This window comes from Cercospora beticola, chromosome 2, assembly GCF_033473495.1.
Source record: "Cercospora beticola chromosome 2, complete sequence".
NCBI classification, from domain to species: Eukaryota; Fungi; Ascomycota; class Dothideomycetes; order Mycosphaerellales; family Mycosphaerellaceae; genus Cercospora; species Cercospora beticola.
In genome coordinates this window covers 3341434-3355740 of record NC_088936.1, presented here as the reverse complement: position 1 = coordinate 3355740, position 14307 = coordinate 3341434, and the positions used below count along the sequence as shown (strand labels likewise).

At 52.3% G+C, this 14307-nt stretch overlaps 6 protein-coding genes across 6 annotated transcripts; 4 read left to right on the top strand and 2 right to left on the bottom strand.

Annotated features, from left to right (window-relative positions):
• Positions 1-138: 138 nt before the first annotated feature.
• On the bottom strand, positions 139-2481 carry RHO25_003237 (uncharacterized protein; the record flags this gene model as incomplete). Its single annotated transcript, XM_023598747.2, has 1 exon — positions 139-2481. One exon carries the CDS (start codon positions 2479-2481, stop codon positions 139-141), a length of 2343 nt encoding a protein of 780 aa, XP_023455462.1.
• Positions 2482-2828: 347 nt separating this feature from the next.
• On the top strand, positions 2829-3546 carry RHO25_003236 (uncharacterized protein; the record flags this gene model as incomplete). Its single annotated transcript, XM_023598746.2, has 3 exons — positions 2829-3077; positions 3139-3429; positions 3484-3546. The coding sequence occupies 3 exons, from the start codon at positions 2829-2831 to the stop codon at positions 3544-3546; spliced, it is 603 nt and encodes a 200-aa protein (XP_023455461.1).
• A 1431-nt stretch (positions 3547-4977) lies between these two features.
• On the top strand, positions 4978-7133 carry RHO25_003235 (uncharacterized protein; the record flags this gene model as incomplete). Its single annotated transcript, XM_023598745.2, has 4 exons — positions 4978-5859; positions 5906-6024; positions 6091-6500; positions 6622-7133. The coding sequence occupies 4 exons, from the start codon at positions 4978-4980 to the stop codon at positions 7131-7133; spliced, it is 1923 nt and encodes a 640-aa protein (XP_023455460.2).
• Positions 7134-7168: 35 nt separating this feature from the next.
• On the top strand, positions 7169-9068 carry RHO25_003234 (uncharacterized protein; the record flags this gene model as incomplete). Its single annotated transcript, XM_023598744.2, has 3 exons — positions 7169-7784; positions 7835-8698; positions 8755-9068. The coding sequence occupies 3 exons, from the start codon at positions 7169-7171 to the stop codon at positions 9066-9068; spliced, it is 1794 nt and encodes a 597-aa protein (XP_023455823.1).
• A 65-nt stretch (positions 9069-9133) lies between these two features.
• On the bottom strand, positions 9134-10270 carry RHO25_003233 (uncharacterized protein; the record flags this gene model as incomplete). The annotated part of the gene is made up of 1 exon (XM_023598743.2): positions 9134-10270. The coding sequence occupies one exon, from the start codon at positions 10268-10270 to the stop codon at positions 9134-9136; it is 1137 nt and encodes a 378-aa protein (XP_023455822.1).
• Positions 10271-11602: 1332 nt separating this feature from the next.
• RHO25_003232 (uncharacterized protein) lies at positions 11603-12868 on the top strand (the record flags this gene model as incomplete). Its single annotated transcript, XM_023598742.2, has 5 exons — positions 11603-11857; positions 11916-12003; positions 12055-12296; positions 12369-12635; positions 12686-12868. 5 exons carry the CDS (start codon positions 11603-11605, stop codon positions 12866-12868), a joined length of 1035 nt encoding a protein of 344 aa, XP_023455821.2.
• Positions 12869-14307: the final 1439 nt, after the last annotated feature.

The window sequence follows — 14307 nt, the reverse complement described above, 5'->3', positions numbered from 1 at the left end:
ATTCGTATCAGCTCATCTCGCGAAGTGGTATCGTGCGCAAAGCAGCAATGAAAAGATTCAAACCTTCCAAGCTCCTTTCTCCGCGCCAATGACCCCTCATCCCAAAACGCCGCAAGCCGCAACAAACGCTATCAACGCTCACAATTCCAGATACTCATCATCCCATATGCGACCCGCGCTTGCCTGATCCAATGCGTCTCCAACACTATGCGCCATCCTCGTAGTCGCTCCCGACAACGCAGTAGCAGTTGCTCTGATCCACTCGCTGTACGGTGTACCTGTCGTGACACTTTCGTATAACCTTCTTTCGCCAGCTCCGGCAGGAATCGCAGGGATGGGAACTCTCATCGGCGCTGGGTTTAGCCCTCCACCGGACACAAAGTGGAGGACAGGCTCAAAAACCATTTCCCCAAACCATCGTCCCACGGGATACTCCATCCACCCAAGCCATCGGAATGGCTTGAAAAGTAGAGCTGGAAGGGCAAATGGAAAGTGAGCTTCTGCGATGCGACTATAGCCCCACGGGTCGCACAAAGACGACTCGACAAAATACCAAAGGATCCACAATAGTACTGCCCACCCAATGGCAGTAGGCCTAGGCCGATCGTGGTTCGGTCCGGTGTATGTAAAGAAGAACTCCCTCGTTTCCGTCCATAGCGCGGAATAGACAGACGTATATGAGCCTCCGCAGTGCTCACATATCGTACGTGAGTTGTGCGGTTGAGTGTATGGCTTCAGATGCAGCGGCCAAGGAGGAATTTGCTGTCCCTCGTTGTAGATTACTTCGTGAACTTCCTCTGCTGCAGTTCCAGCACTTGCACGTTCCTCCGGGAGTTGTTCCATCTGATTCTCTATCCGCCGAATACCGCGGGCAGCATCCTTGATCGTTGTACGCGTCGATCTGAGGCGTTTATTTAGAGCTTCCAAAGCTAGGTCTTCCTGTCTGCGGTCCTTCTCGGACTGTGTGAGATGCTTCAGGCTTTCGGCGTCTGTCGGAATGTCCTTCGAAAGATCGTCTACTGTGTTAGAGCTCGTCCTCTCCAAGTCGGGCTTGACAATATTCTCGAGTGAAGCAAGCGTGCTGTCTCCAAGTTGCGGATCGCGCGACATCTTTGCACCTGCAACAACAGCTTCGAGAGCAGACTTGGGGTGGGATGGTTCCGCTAAGCCTCTCTTAGATGTTCGATGGTTCGTCGAGGCAGCCTTGAGCGCGGATACCCTAGAATGCTGCGTGTCGCTCGCGACATCTGTGGCATTGGTCGGCTGTGATTCCTGTGGCCTTCCGGGCGTATCAATCCACGCTCCAGTAACGACGGGCGTTTTATGCGCCTGCTCTCGACCATGATCTCGCGGTGCAGGCGTTGCTTCGATCTCGGCCGCCTCTTCTCTCCTCGCTTTCTCATCATTGATGCGCACCCTTCTCGCTTCTAGTCGGTCTCGTGCTGTGCCGGTCTTACCAGAACCAGCGCCGAGCCCATCAGTTCCGCTGCCGACCGGCGGCACCTCGGTCCTTGCAGCTGGTTGCGGCGACATGCTGTTAGACACTCGTGCAAGCGTCCTCAACAGTGCTATTGAATCGGTGCGCGAGTGTGACCTTTGGGTCTTCCGAGTCTCCACGGCAGCTGTCGCCTCCACACCGTCATCAACTGCTTCTGCTGCATTCTCTTTATCGCTCAATCGCCTTTCTCTCCGCTTCGCCACCCTACTAGCAAGGTCGGAGGATGGCGCACTGCCTGGCCTTTCCAGGATTTCCGATACCCGTCTCTTTGCGATACCCTGCTTCTCGACTGCATCTATCTCTCCCTTCATCATCGCGTCGATCTTGCGGTCCCTCCGGTTTACAGCTGCTGGCGTAGAGACAAGCATGCTCTCGTCGTTGAAATCCAGATCACCCTTTTCACTCTGTACATCTGGCAAAGTCGTATTCATGTGACGCATTGAGCTCGGGCTTGACATCAATCTCTTGCGCGTCATCGAAGGCGGTGTGTCTTCCACGCTGGGCCTAACGAGCCCTCCTCCAGGACTGACGACGGGGCTGATCACAGAACCATCGTCGCCAGTATACAGTGTCTGGATCGGGAATATGGAGTCCTTGTCCTGCCTGATGATCCTATTCTCGTCGGAGACGGACCTCCGCTGCCACTCTCGTCGCTTTGCTCGTCTGCCCCATTCCTGCGGCACATTAAGCCCAGGAGTGGCTTTGTAGTCCCCCTCGCTCGCGTTCCTCTGATGACTGGGTCGCGTCTTCTCGGTTAATGTTCCGCCCACCGTAACCAGCGGGTCCAATGTTTTCGGTCGCAACGGGCGAGGTCGCGCTCGTGGGAACAGCGGGCGATTTTGCTCGTTTTGCTGTGCAAGCTTCTCGCGCTGATGTGCTAGGATACGCCGGCCAAAGTCGTCGGTCTCGTTGTCGTTCAATGCGCTCAGGTCGACCGACTCGGAACTCCTATCATCCCCGTCCTGCACGCGAACTTTATCCATCGCGTGTGCCGTTGTTGTCGTCGATTGTCGCGTCGTCGCAAACACTTCCTGTGCGGTCTGCGCGCGTGTCGTCGTCACTGTGTAGCTCATGATGCATGCGCCATACTCCAAAAAAGCTGCCGACGCCAAAGTGTGAGTGTGAAAGTGTGTAAGTTGTTTCCCCCCGTTCACTCGAATCGCGACCCGCGTCGCGCTTGCCGACCTCACATCCCTGTCAGCCTTGCCAAGACACATGCACCCCACTGCCCGTGCAACGTCAGGCAGGTACGACCAGCCCAGGTGAAGCTGCATTGGCGTTGAATTGCAATCCGCTACAAGAATACCGCCGCTCTCTTACCACCGCCAGCATGTCCATCACCGGCGCTCGCAGCAACATCGAGATCAACTGGCGCACAATCGACATTGACGCTCTCGATCCCGAATCCTCCTCCAACTTCGATCTCACCACTCTCACTCCGGCAGTCGCTCCGGTATCGACGGCAGATGTTCAGACTCTTGCGGGGCAAATAAAGCAGCTGCTCAGAGGTGGAGACTCAGAAGGAGCGCTCCGAGGAGCATTGGAAAATGTACCATATGGAGCAGATGAGAGTGGAAAGGTAGGCGGAGCGGAGGGTCTAGGCAGCACCGGACAAGAGCAATGAAGCTGACAGCACGAAGGCGATTCACCTGGCGACAGTAACAGAGATCCTACAGTCCATCCGACAAGCAGAAATCACGCCGATCTGCCAACGAATCTCACAATCAGAGGGCGGTTCCGAAGTGCTGGACACTTTGATGAAGTACTTGTACAAGGGCATGGCAAAGGACGCACCCAGTGGAGGCCGTGGGACACCACAAAACGTGACTCCGCAGCCAACAGGATTTAGCCAGATTGGTGGGAGGAGTTTCGGACAAGCACAGGAAGGTGGTGGCCAGGCGATGAGTGTTCTACTCAGCTGGCACGAAAAGGTCGGTGGATTTGAATACGGGTAGAAGGTTTTCGCTGACAGTTACATTGAACAGCTCATTGAATTGGTCGGTCCTGGAAGTATCGTTCGCGTCATGTCGGACCGCAGAACAGTCTGAGCTACGTGGCGGCCCTTCCTTACAACTGCGATACCACACTGCAGCTAGTATCGAGACCACAAGGCCAGTCCGTGTGAAGCTGCAGTAGCCTCGCTACAAAACCATGAGCATATGATGACTACAGATAGAGCGGCTTTCGCATGGGAAGCGCCCTGCTGCGAAAATTCGCAGCCGCATTGCACGACCAATCCATTAGCACTGTATGATCACATTCACGCGGCTTCAGCCATTAGCCGAGTGTTCAATTCGACATGATCCGTTCAATTCTGGGGAGCCTCTGAGTCGATGTTCTGATTATCGATTGCTTCGATCTCATAATGGCCACTTCATGCGCCGCACTGCGCAGCGTTCTCCTTGAATGGCTTGACTGCTTCGCGTTCCTGCTCACTCGGTACCGTGACTCCAAACAGCCCAGTTGGCGGAGGACTCATGCTAAGACCAGTGCAACCATCAGCCAAAAGTCCGTCTATGAGCTTGGTAAGACCTGAGGTCCGTTCCATGACAGTCGATCGGCTGGCATAAGACCCTTCCTTCACCTAGAAGTCTCCTGAGTCCTGGAGAAACCCTCGGATAAGGTCCTTGACTATGAGACATTAACTCCTCGAGTCACGTTTCCAATACAGGGAGTGTCTAGCATGATACTCGAAACCCTCGTGAGAAGCACCATAGACGTATACAAGTTGGTAGTCAGCGGAGAGTAGTTTCGATACCAAGCATGCCTGGCTGCTAATATTTCTGTTATCGTTGTAAGGCAGATATCAGTGATCAGTCTGGAGCATCGAGCTTAGAGATGGGGCCATATAGATTCGTGTCCAGAATGCTTCACTTGACAAGTGAAGCCTTAAATGCTCTAGACCTGTTGCTGAAAGCTACCTTCTGCGCCGTAGATGCCAAGACTCAGCATGGGAACGGTGCCTGAGGCAGCTACGACCGTGCGCCTGAGTGAAGTTAGTCGCAACTTGGATATGAGCCATCCATCAAATCACCAACCTTGTACATTCAACATGCAACCTTGAAGCGAAGCCTGACAGAGGTATTCCATCGCTCGGAATGCCCATCTTGACACAAATGTTCCGGGATCAGATTTTTCTACCGATGCGATGCCCAGGGCTAAGGCTTCTTCCTCGCGCCGTACCAGGTCATTCGAGGGCTGTGGGACATGCCGTAGAAGACACGTAAAATGCGACGGAATTAAACCCTCTTGTCTCACGTGCAAGGCTATTGGGGCACGGTGTGACGGCTTCACTGCTGAGCTAAAATGGATGAAGTCTCTCTATGGTGGCAGCGATGACCGGGAGATCGTATCATCGGAACCAGACGTTAGCCTTGCCACACGAAGGCACCTTTACACAGGTATAGATTCCTCCTTGATGGCGAGAGAACTGTTCTGACAGCATCACAGACGACGATCGACAACGAATGAATGACAGCATGGCTCTCTCCTTTCAAGATACCTCAATAGACGCCAGTCTTTCTGAACTTGATCAAAAGAGTAAACTCAAAAACGGCATAAGTAATGAAGACCTTGTAGTGGGGCCATTCGCTGTCCTGAATTTTGCTAAGGCCCAAGGACCTCTCAGTACGATAGAAGAAACGACCACAGAAGCTCAACAAGCTGCCGTGTCCCCAGTTCTGGACACTCCACTCACTATTGACTCTCTTACTGGGCTCGATGATAGCTTGCAGTGGGCAGATCTGTTTGGGTTTGGCTCGAATGGTATGTTCCTCGACAATGATCTTTTTGACCCAATGCTGGACTTGAACAACAACACGAACATGATCTTCCCCGATCGAGACACGGCCAATGGCAATGAGCTGAATACATTCATGCTGCCTCTTCACAATGATTGGACGGGGCCGAATGTTGCAGCCGCCAAAGTGTCGAATTGGGAAGCCATGGACGAGACAATAGTATTGAGCGAAGCACAGCAGCTACTCAAGCACTTCAGAAACAACGTAATAAGACGAAGGTGCAGCTTGCCGACCACGTACAAATCGCCTTGGTATGTCACGTTGCTACCCGAAGCCATCAATACACTCGCGCATCTGAGCTACTTAGATACTCCTGTCAGCTCCGCAAAGAAATCTAACTTGTTTGGGATTCTGGCCATCTCTGCATACCACCTGTCCAAACTACCTTCGTTCGATTGGCAGTCCAACAGAGACTCGGGATACTGGTCGGAGATTGCAGGTTTCTGCACACGAGAGGCGAAATCTCACCTCCAGCATTCACTTCAGCATGAATTTAACGGTCCGGCGAAGGCGAAGTACAAAGATCAAATGAGCGCAGTTTTCAGTCTTTTAGCCTTGGCGGTAAGTGCATTCACTGTCCTTTTCCCCGATCCTGCTAACAAACAAGGTCATTGCTGGTACCTCGGAGGATGCTCGCTGTTACCTCATCGACTGCGAGCGCCTTATGAGATATCGCGGGTTAGCTAAGCGTACGATATCGCGCAAATGCCGTTTGCTTCATCACATGTAGGCCACAAGCTCATTTCCCGATGCACTAACCGATTCAACGCTTACTGACTTGGTGGTATGCAGGTATGCATGGTACCGCATCATAGGCGAAAGTACATACGTACTTCACGAGTACGGCGAAGGTACAACACCACAGAGTCTGCAATTCGTGGTTGGAACCATCCCGCCACAGAATTCTACTCAGGAAAGCGGTGCTGGAAGTCGCTTGGACGACTTCCTCCGCCTCGAGCTACGACCTGAGGATAGCGACCTGGATCTTTCGCAGACGAAAGAGCCAGAGCTATCACTTCGAGACATACATCTGGAAGACTCTCGAACGAATTCGGCGACGATGTACGATCAGATCTTTGGCGTCTCTGAGACGTGGCTCAGCCTCGTGTCACAGACGACTCGTCTGGCAAATAAGATGGATTCTGTGAAGGCCAATGGCGCTGCGAATGATAAGATCTCTCGACTGTTGCAACGACGTGCTGGTGAGTTCAACCCGTTTTCCTTCAAGGGTGGCACAGACTATCGCTGAACATATTATGCATCCAAACTCCACTCAAGTAGTCTACCCTCTGACACATGCTAACGCGTATTGCTACATTTCAGCAAGGTTAGAAGACATGATCTGTTCATTCGCAGCTCAATTCGAACCGATATGCAAGGGCGAGCAGTGGGCAGCAAATAGTGCCATGCACAACGCCCTGAACTCCGGCTTGGTAATTCTTTTCTACAGACGCATACGCAATGTCAATCCGTGGATACTTCAAAGCCATGTCGACGACGTGATCGCCGCCCTCGACGCCTTCGATCAAGCATTGTCGAGCAAAACATGGGAAGGACCGGGAACTCCATGGCCTGCATTTCTCGCAGGATGCGAAGCTGAAACGCGTGAACGGCGTGATCGGTTGACGAACTGGTTGGAGAAAGCAGCATCGATGACTGAATTTCATTCCTATGAGCAGGCCAGAAATCTCTTACGGGCTGTTTGGGCGAGGCGAGAGAAGAGTCAGCTCGATCTGGACGCAGAGGCTTCGTCTGAACATGATCCAGCGGGATCTCTGATGACGAGCTGGGTAGAAATATGCCGTGAGCAGAAAACATGGCTGATGGCATTTTGAGCACATAGACAGCCCGTGGCACAATCTCGAAGCTCATGCGAATCGGAAAGTATCGCCGAAAGTGGCAGGTGCAGCCGACGTTCCACCTTCGCGGGGTTTGGCCTGCACTCGGCTCCACCGTCAACACTTCAGTCAGATGCTGCCATCAAAACGAGGCAAGCGATTCGATGCGGGCGATAAGACTCGCCCGAGTAGCTCAAAGCTGCTACAGCTTACCTCCATCAACTTCAGTACTTCGAAGCTGTCTTGTACACATTCCACGACAAACAAGTTTCCAAAGGAGTATACAACCATTGCAGCACCGGAAATTTGGCAACATGGCAGCTCAAGCTCAAAGTATCGAGCTCTCAGCTCCCAATGGTCGCACATACAGTCAGCCCACTGGTCTCTTCATCAACAACGAATTCGTGCAAGCTAAGAGTGGCAAGACTATCACCACGATAGATCCTGCAACCGAGCAAGAGATTGCCACTGTTCAAGCTGCTGGGGAGCAAGATGTCGAAGACGCAGTTCAAGCAGCGTACAAGGCTCTCAAGGACCCTTCCTGGAAGCTACTACCGCCAACTGATCGAGGTCAATTGATGCTTAAGCTTGCGGATCTGGTTGAACAGAATAAGGAGCTTTTGGCCACCATTGAGGCTTGGGATAATGGTAAGTCATTAAACACTTGGAATCTCTACCACTTGGCTCATGGCAGATAGGTAAGACATACAATGATGCTGTCAGCGGCGATGTTGCTGAAGTCGCCCTGACCCTTCGCTACTACGCTGGATGGGCGGACAAGACGTTCGGCCAGACGATCAGCACAACACCTCAAAAGCTTGCCTACACCCTTCGACAACCAATCGGAGTCGTTGGTATGGTCGTTCCTTGGAACTACCCTCTTGCGACTGCAGGCTGGAAGCTAGGTCCTGCGCTCGCCTGCGGCAATACGGTTGTGCTGAAATCCTCCGAATTCACACCACTTAGTGTTCTCGTCCTTGGGCAGCTCATTCGCGAAGCTGGCTTCCCACCTGGCGTCGTTAATTTGATCAGCGGCTATGGAGCTGACGCCGGAGCAACACTTGTGTCACATCCTCTCGTTGACAAAGTCTCTTTTACTGGAAGCACGAACACGGGACGACAGATTATGAAGATGGCATCTGCTACGCTCAAGAATATCACTCTCGAGACTGGCGGCAAATCACCTCTGTTGGTGTTCTCAGACGCCGATCTCGAACAAGCTGTCAAGTGGTCACATCTCGGTATCATGTCGAACCAAGGACAAATTTGCACATCGACATCACGGATCCTAGTCGAGGAGAGCATTTACGATGAATTTGTGAAGAAATTCGTCGCGGAGGTGAAACAAGTTAGCAAAGTTGGCGATCAGTGGGATGAGTCCACGTATCAAGGTCCGCAGGTTTCCAAGCAGCAATATGAGAAGATTCTCAGCTATATCAAGCTTGGCAAAGAGGAGGGCGCAAGTGTTGTAACTGGTGGAGAATCGCTGCAACAAGAGAAGGGTAAGGGATTCTATATTGCGCCGACAGTTTTCACCAATGTGAAGGATGATATGAAGATCTGTGAGTCGCCATTGCCACTGAGCACTGATTTCAAACGTCCGCTAACAACGATGCAGATCGCGAAGAAATCTTTGGTCCTGTTGTTGCGATCGCAAGTTTCAAAGACGAGGCAGACGCGCTTCGCAAAGCGAATGACACGACTTACGGACTTGGTGCAGCAGTCTTCACACAAAATATCGAGCGTGCGCATAGGGTGGCTGCAGAAATCGAAGCTGGAATGGTTTGGATCAACAGTAGCCAGGACTCCGACCCTCGTATCCCATTCGGAGGAGTCAAGCAGTCGGGTATCGGACGAGAGCTCGGAGAGGCAGGATTAGAGGCATACAGCCAGATCAAGGCTGTGCATATCAACATGGGTAACAAGTTGTAGCGTCCTTGAATGAAGAAGGTCTAAGTCTACATTTTATATTCTACATATCTGCTATCGGCACAAATTCATTGCAAGCCGGCGACGGTCTCACCAAGAGTCAGGCTGGCCGGGTTGACAGCCGTAACAGCAGCAGCGATACGAGACTCATAAAAGTAGGCTGCACCAGCACCTGCCGCGCCAATGCCCGAGACGATCCACGTCCAAGGGTTCGCGACCTCAAACAATGAAGGCCAGAAAGAATGCTTCTGTAGCTGATAGAGCTCAAATTGAGCATGCTTCGACTTGGACTCCTTGGAGTAACGCTCCGCTTGCGATGCCTCGTTCTCGCGATCACCGCCAATCCATCTTAAGAAGAAGTAGTTCGCCGCGGGTCCGAGTAATTGTGGCCAGGTGAAGAGCTGAGAACCATAGTTCCAGAGCGGGAAAGCGAGATGGACAAGGGAATCGCCGAAGTAGTTGGGGTGTCGAACTATCGACCACACCCCGGAGCGTAGCAGATCGCTTTGTTGTTTTCCTTCTTGCTTCTCTTTAATTTCCCTGTTCTTATGCGAATCGAGTTGCCAGTCTGCAAGTGTCTCCAACGCAAGTCCCGCAGTGAAAATTCCAGCCGCTGTCAATCGGATTGTTTGCGCCCATTCTGCAGGTGCACCAGCGAAGCCGGTCACAGAGTCTGCGCGGAAAGGTAGAGTGAACGGAAGCGAGATCGCGGTTTGAAACGCAGCTTCGAGTGCGAAGAGGAGCGATGCTTTATTCCAGAATCCGGATTGTTGCTTGACGTTCTCGTATCGAACATCGTCCTTGCCTCGTGAGACGCTACGCTTGACAATGCGATAGAAAAGACGAGCTCCCCATGCTGTGACCGCTCCGAGAAGGAGTTTCTGCGAATAGCTCAGTCTCTTGAGTATTTCCAGTGCAGGTGCGCGAGGGCCGGCAAGTGAATGCCTTCCAACAGCAGTCCACCATGCATTGATCACCATTCCACTTGGCCATAAGTAATCTTTAATTTCGACGCGATCCGTGCTTCGAGCGATGCCATACGCAATGACACTCAATCCGCCGTGAAGTCCGAAAGATGGGAGAACCGCATTTTGTAGGAGTCCGACTGTCGATGTGACTTTGGCATTCGAGAAGATGGAGTCGTGGCCATTGAGGGCTTTCTCGGCTGCCGGTATGTCCGCCGTTGCGGACGCTGCGGCTGTCATGGTTAAAGTAGATTCAGCGAAGCAGCGAAGCAGCAGCAGCAGCAGCAGCAGCAGCAACAGCAAAGAGATACGTTTAGTGGAAACCATTTCCTTCCCCGTATATATTGACGAGCGTGAACGTGGGCCTGTTACCTGTCAATGAGATCACTCCGGATTATCGCCGTTTGACATCCCTGCACGCTAGGGACGCGTCAAATGCTCGACACGTCGGTTTCCTCCTTCAGGTCTCACGAAAATGTCGAACCTCGTCGACCAGGACATTCATGGAAACGGTCGTGAAAGAGGACCTACAGCAGAGTTGTCTTCCTTATCCGGCAACCCGGGCCTTCGCTTCCTTCGCCATGTCCGGCCACGCGTCGCTCGCGACCCGCATTGGATATAGCTATGCTGCTGCTCTGGAATCCTCTTCTGACTTGTCCTGGGAGGAGTATCAGGCAATGGTGAGAGGCGTTGTTCGCATTTTCGACAACGCGACGCTGCTGGCCACGACGAATCGCAGCACCAAGCTCTTCTTGTGACTTTCGAGCAACATCAAAAGTGCACTGAGGAAAAGCATTGTTCTGCACTGGCATTGTCGTGAGATTACCAGCCGTGGATCCGGAAGCGAACATGGTCAACGTGTGCGACGTATTTTCTTGAAGTCTGATCTGGCTTGCCTACTGGGAATGGGCTTCGCCATATCAGCGTTCAGTAGAGACCTCGTCTCAGGCATAGGCACGGTATGCAATGGGATCTGGTATCCTCCTTTGAAGCTGCTACTTGTCCAGCGATATCTGTGAGGAGCTCAAGTCAGCACAGTAAGGTAGGTAGTAGCAGCCCGTCAAACCAGTCAGCACTTACCCGACTCCGCATCTGACTTCGTCACGAACGTTGCACGAGGCAAACGAAAGCTTCTGGTACCTGAACGAATCCTACAAGCAAAGGTCTTGGTGGGCGGGGTCCGGCCACGACGCCTTGCTTCGTTGGTTTCACTTGTTCAAGTCACCAAGTCTCTCTTTCCTTCTTCTTCACCTGAGAAACGAAAGAGCTTCAGCACTTCCTGCTGTTTACATATGCTGGAAATCGACTTTTGCATCGGCGACCTCTTGATGACAGCCCCTCCGTTTATCAGGTTGCGTTCAGTACGAGTGCAACTTGCCGCAGGTTCCGGTCACATCTGGGCGTGTGATCAACGACAGCAACAGCGCACATAGTCTCCAAAAAAGACATCAGCAGGGCCAGAACTCTCGCACCAAAACTTGTGTCGACTTCACAATTCTCTTGGTTGATCAAGGACAAGACGGAAACAAGAGGCACTGAAAAGGTCAACTTCAATCTCACAGACCCGAAAGCATGCACTCCACATTCCGCACAACCTGGCTACGGTTGGGCCGCCGAGTGGTTCAGCCACCTTTATGCTTGACTAGCTCGAGCATCGTGAACACTTGCCACCAGACCATCAAGACTTCATATATCGGACCTGTTTGGAGAACATTCTCGTCAACAGGAAGCAACTCCAATGCAACTAGCATCGCAACTTCGAGCGTGCAGTCTCCCTGGACAGCCAAGACAGGTGCAAGCAAGTATCAGCTGCCACCACAATTCGACGTTCGTGATATCCTCCGCCACATATTGGAGCCAAAACACTGATATGGTAACTTTACAGATCTCGGACAGAATCATCGCCGCGACAGGTGGAGGCGGTGGTCTGACGCTCTGCAATGCGGAGTTTCTTGCCAAGCTAGGCGCTCATGGTAAGCAATATCGATCGCGAAGCAGATTCAGCTCCTGAGAACGAAATGCAGTGTATTGCCTCGACTACCAGAAAGAGCCCTCAGTCGAATGGCTGCACACCCAAGCTCGAGTTGCAGATTCTAAGACCGGCTCTCTTACCCACATCCGACTCGATACACGAAATTACGAGGAGCAAGAAGCCGTCTTTGCCCAGATCGCGGACAAGCACAATGGCATCCATGGTCTCATCGCAGGAGCTGGTGTCAACTTCGTTAAGCCTGCTCTTGATTATCCTCCCGAGCAAGTCGATCGCGTGAGTCGAGACCAATGCGCATTGGCTTTCGTTCGCAGGGCCTGTCGCTGACCAGGAATCCTCTCTTCACAGGTCATGGACATCAACTTTAAAGGCGTGTTTTACTCTGCCCGAGCCTGTGCAAGACAGATGATCAAGTACAGAACGCCCGGCAGCATCGTCCTGATTGCATCCATGAGCGCACGGGTGGCCAATAGAGGGCTGCTGTGTAGTGTCTACAATGCATCGAAAGCAGCTGTCGACCAACTAGCAAGGAGCCTCGCGGCGGAGTGGTCGCAGATTGTTGATGGAAAGCCGATTCGAGTGAACAGTCTTTGCCCTGGGAACATTGTCACACCGGTAAGATCATCAGAACGCCGAGGAGACCTTTGTTAACAGCTGTGGCATAGATGGTTTTGAAAAACTTCGCGGACGAGCCACATCTCAAAGCACAATGGGAGGACCAAAACATGCTGAAACGCTTGTCAGAAAGTTCTGAATACACGGGAGCCGTGTTGTACTTGTTGTCCGATGCTTCATCGTTCAAAACTGGTGCCTCGGAGATTGTGGATGGTGGGTACACTGCATGGTAGGTTTGTTCATGGCGCTGGAACTGGGCGAACCGGGCCAGCGGCGAGGAAGTTGCGATGAGCGTGAATCCTGGTACATGGGCATGGTGTTCCGGCGTTATATGTTTTCGGTCAAAATTTGGAGAATCAGTTAGCTCAATTAACAGGCTACCCATAATTGATACTCGGCTGTGGACCTTGCACAAAGCAAGAGGTGAGGTGTAGTCCTCGACACGAAACTTTGCTCCTCCATGGATACATGCTCCCCGTTGTAGTCAAGAGGATTCCAGTGGAAGACGGCTATTGGTCGGGACAATGATGCAATAGCCTCATGGTAGCCACAGTGTGCTGACTGGCCAAATTGCTGAGTCGTCGCTGCAGCATGGTAGTTGTCGTAGCATGAATCGCTGGGTTGCCGTGTCTGTCTGCTGGTATTAGTCATAGCGACTTGTCGTTGATATATCAGATCATCAGATATTGCATAGGCGACACTTTTGTCGCTGTTTGGCCAGTCGCATTCCAAGGAAGACGTGATCCACTGCACTGTATACCTGATGAGCCTTTCCAGATCTGTTGCAAATATGGCATGACCTGAACATGCGACAGGGTCCGGGTGCGCAGTCTCTCGCTTCCGACATCAAGTGTGAAGATCGCTAATGGCTGCTAATGACTGGGACCCGGCGGCGAGCAAAGGACGGTTCCGTTCCATGTGGTTGATCGCTGCCTCGTCTGGTCAATGGACGGGACATGATCTAAGACCTTGGTCTCGGTACAAGACGTTGCAAGCTGCAGACAAACGCAGGGCAGACGGAGCATCGTCCGGCCGTTCCGAATCAGGTCATGGCAGCGAAATAGGGTCCATGAACTGGCGGCCGAAGTTTTGTGTTTCTGCGCCATCAGAACTCTCGTGTGTCCTAATGGACCAAGCATATAGTATGATCCGGTAATAAGCAGAAGCCACAATGGCGATCTCGTGTTGGTCACAAGCTGACAGCATTTATCATGAACTGTGCTGGCAGTAATTGACAAGACGTGAGCTCTCGGTGTGTTGGTGGGGTCCACATTCTCGTAGATCATCTGTGAGGACTCGCACTGGGGGTCCAGTCTTTTCTGCAACGACGAAGATCTTCTTTCATTGTACACTTGGTGCTGCAGATCCTAGATATCGGATGGCGGATGTCTAGTTCGACCACTTGAAACATGTGTGCGGGATAGGGCGCGCGCGAGGTGTAGATCTCGTGTCAGGGCGAGCTCGCACAGGATCTGGTTCACATTCCTCAGTCTCCAGCTCGCCGTTGCGTCGAGGCATCGAGGTGAGAGTACTACAAAGGAACAACTTGTTAGGGGGAAACTCGCACGCGTAGTAGGCACCGAACACTATGGGCTGGAGGAAGGTCTGCACATGCCCCAGTTACAGCGGTGCGATGCAAAAGTGCGACTGGGCTGATGAGTAATGGTCGAGT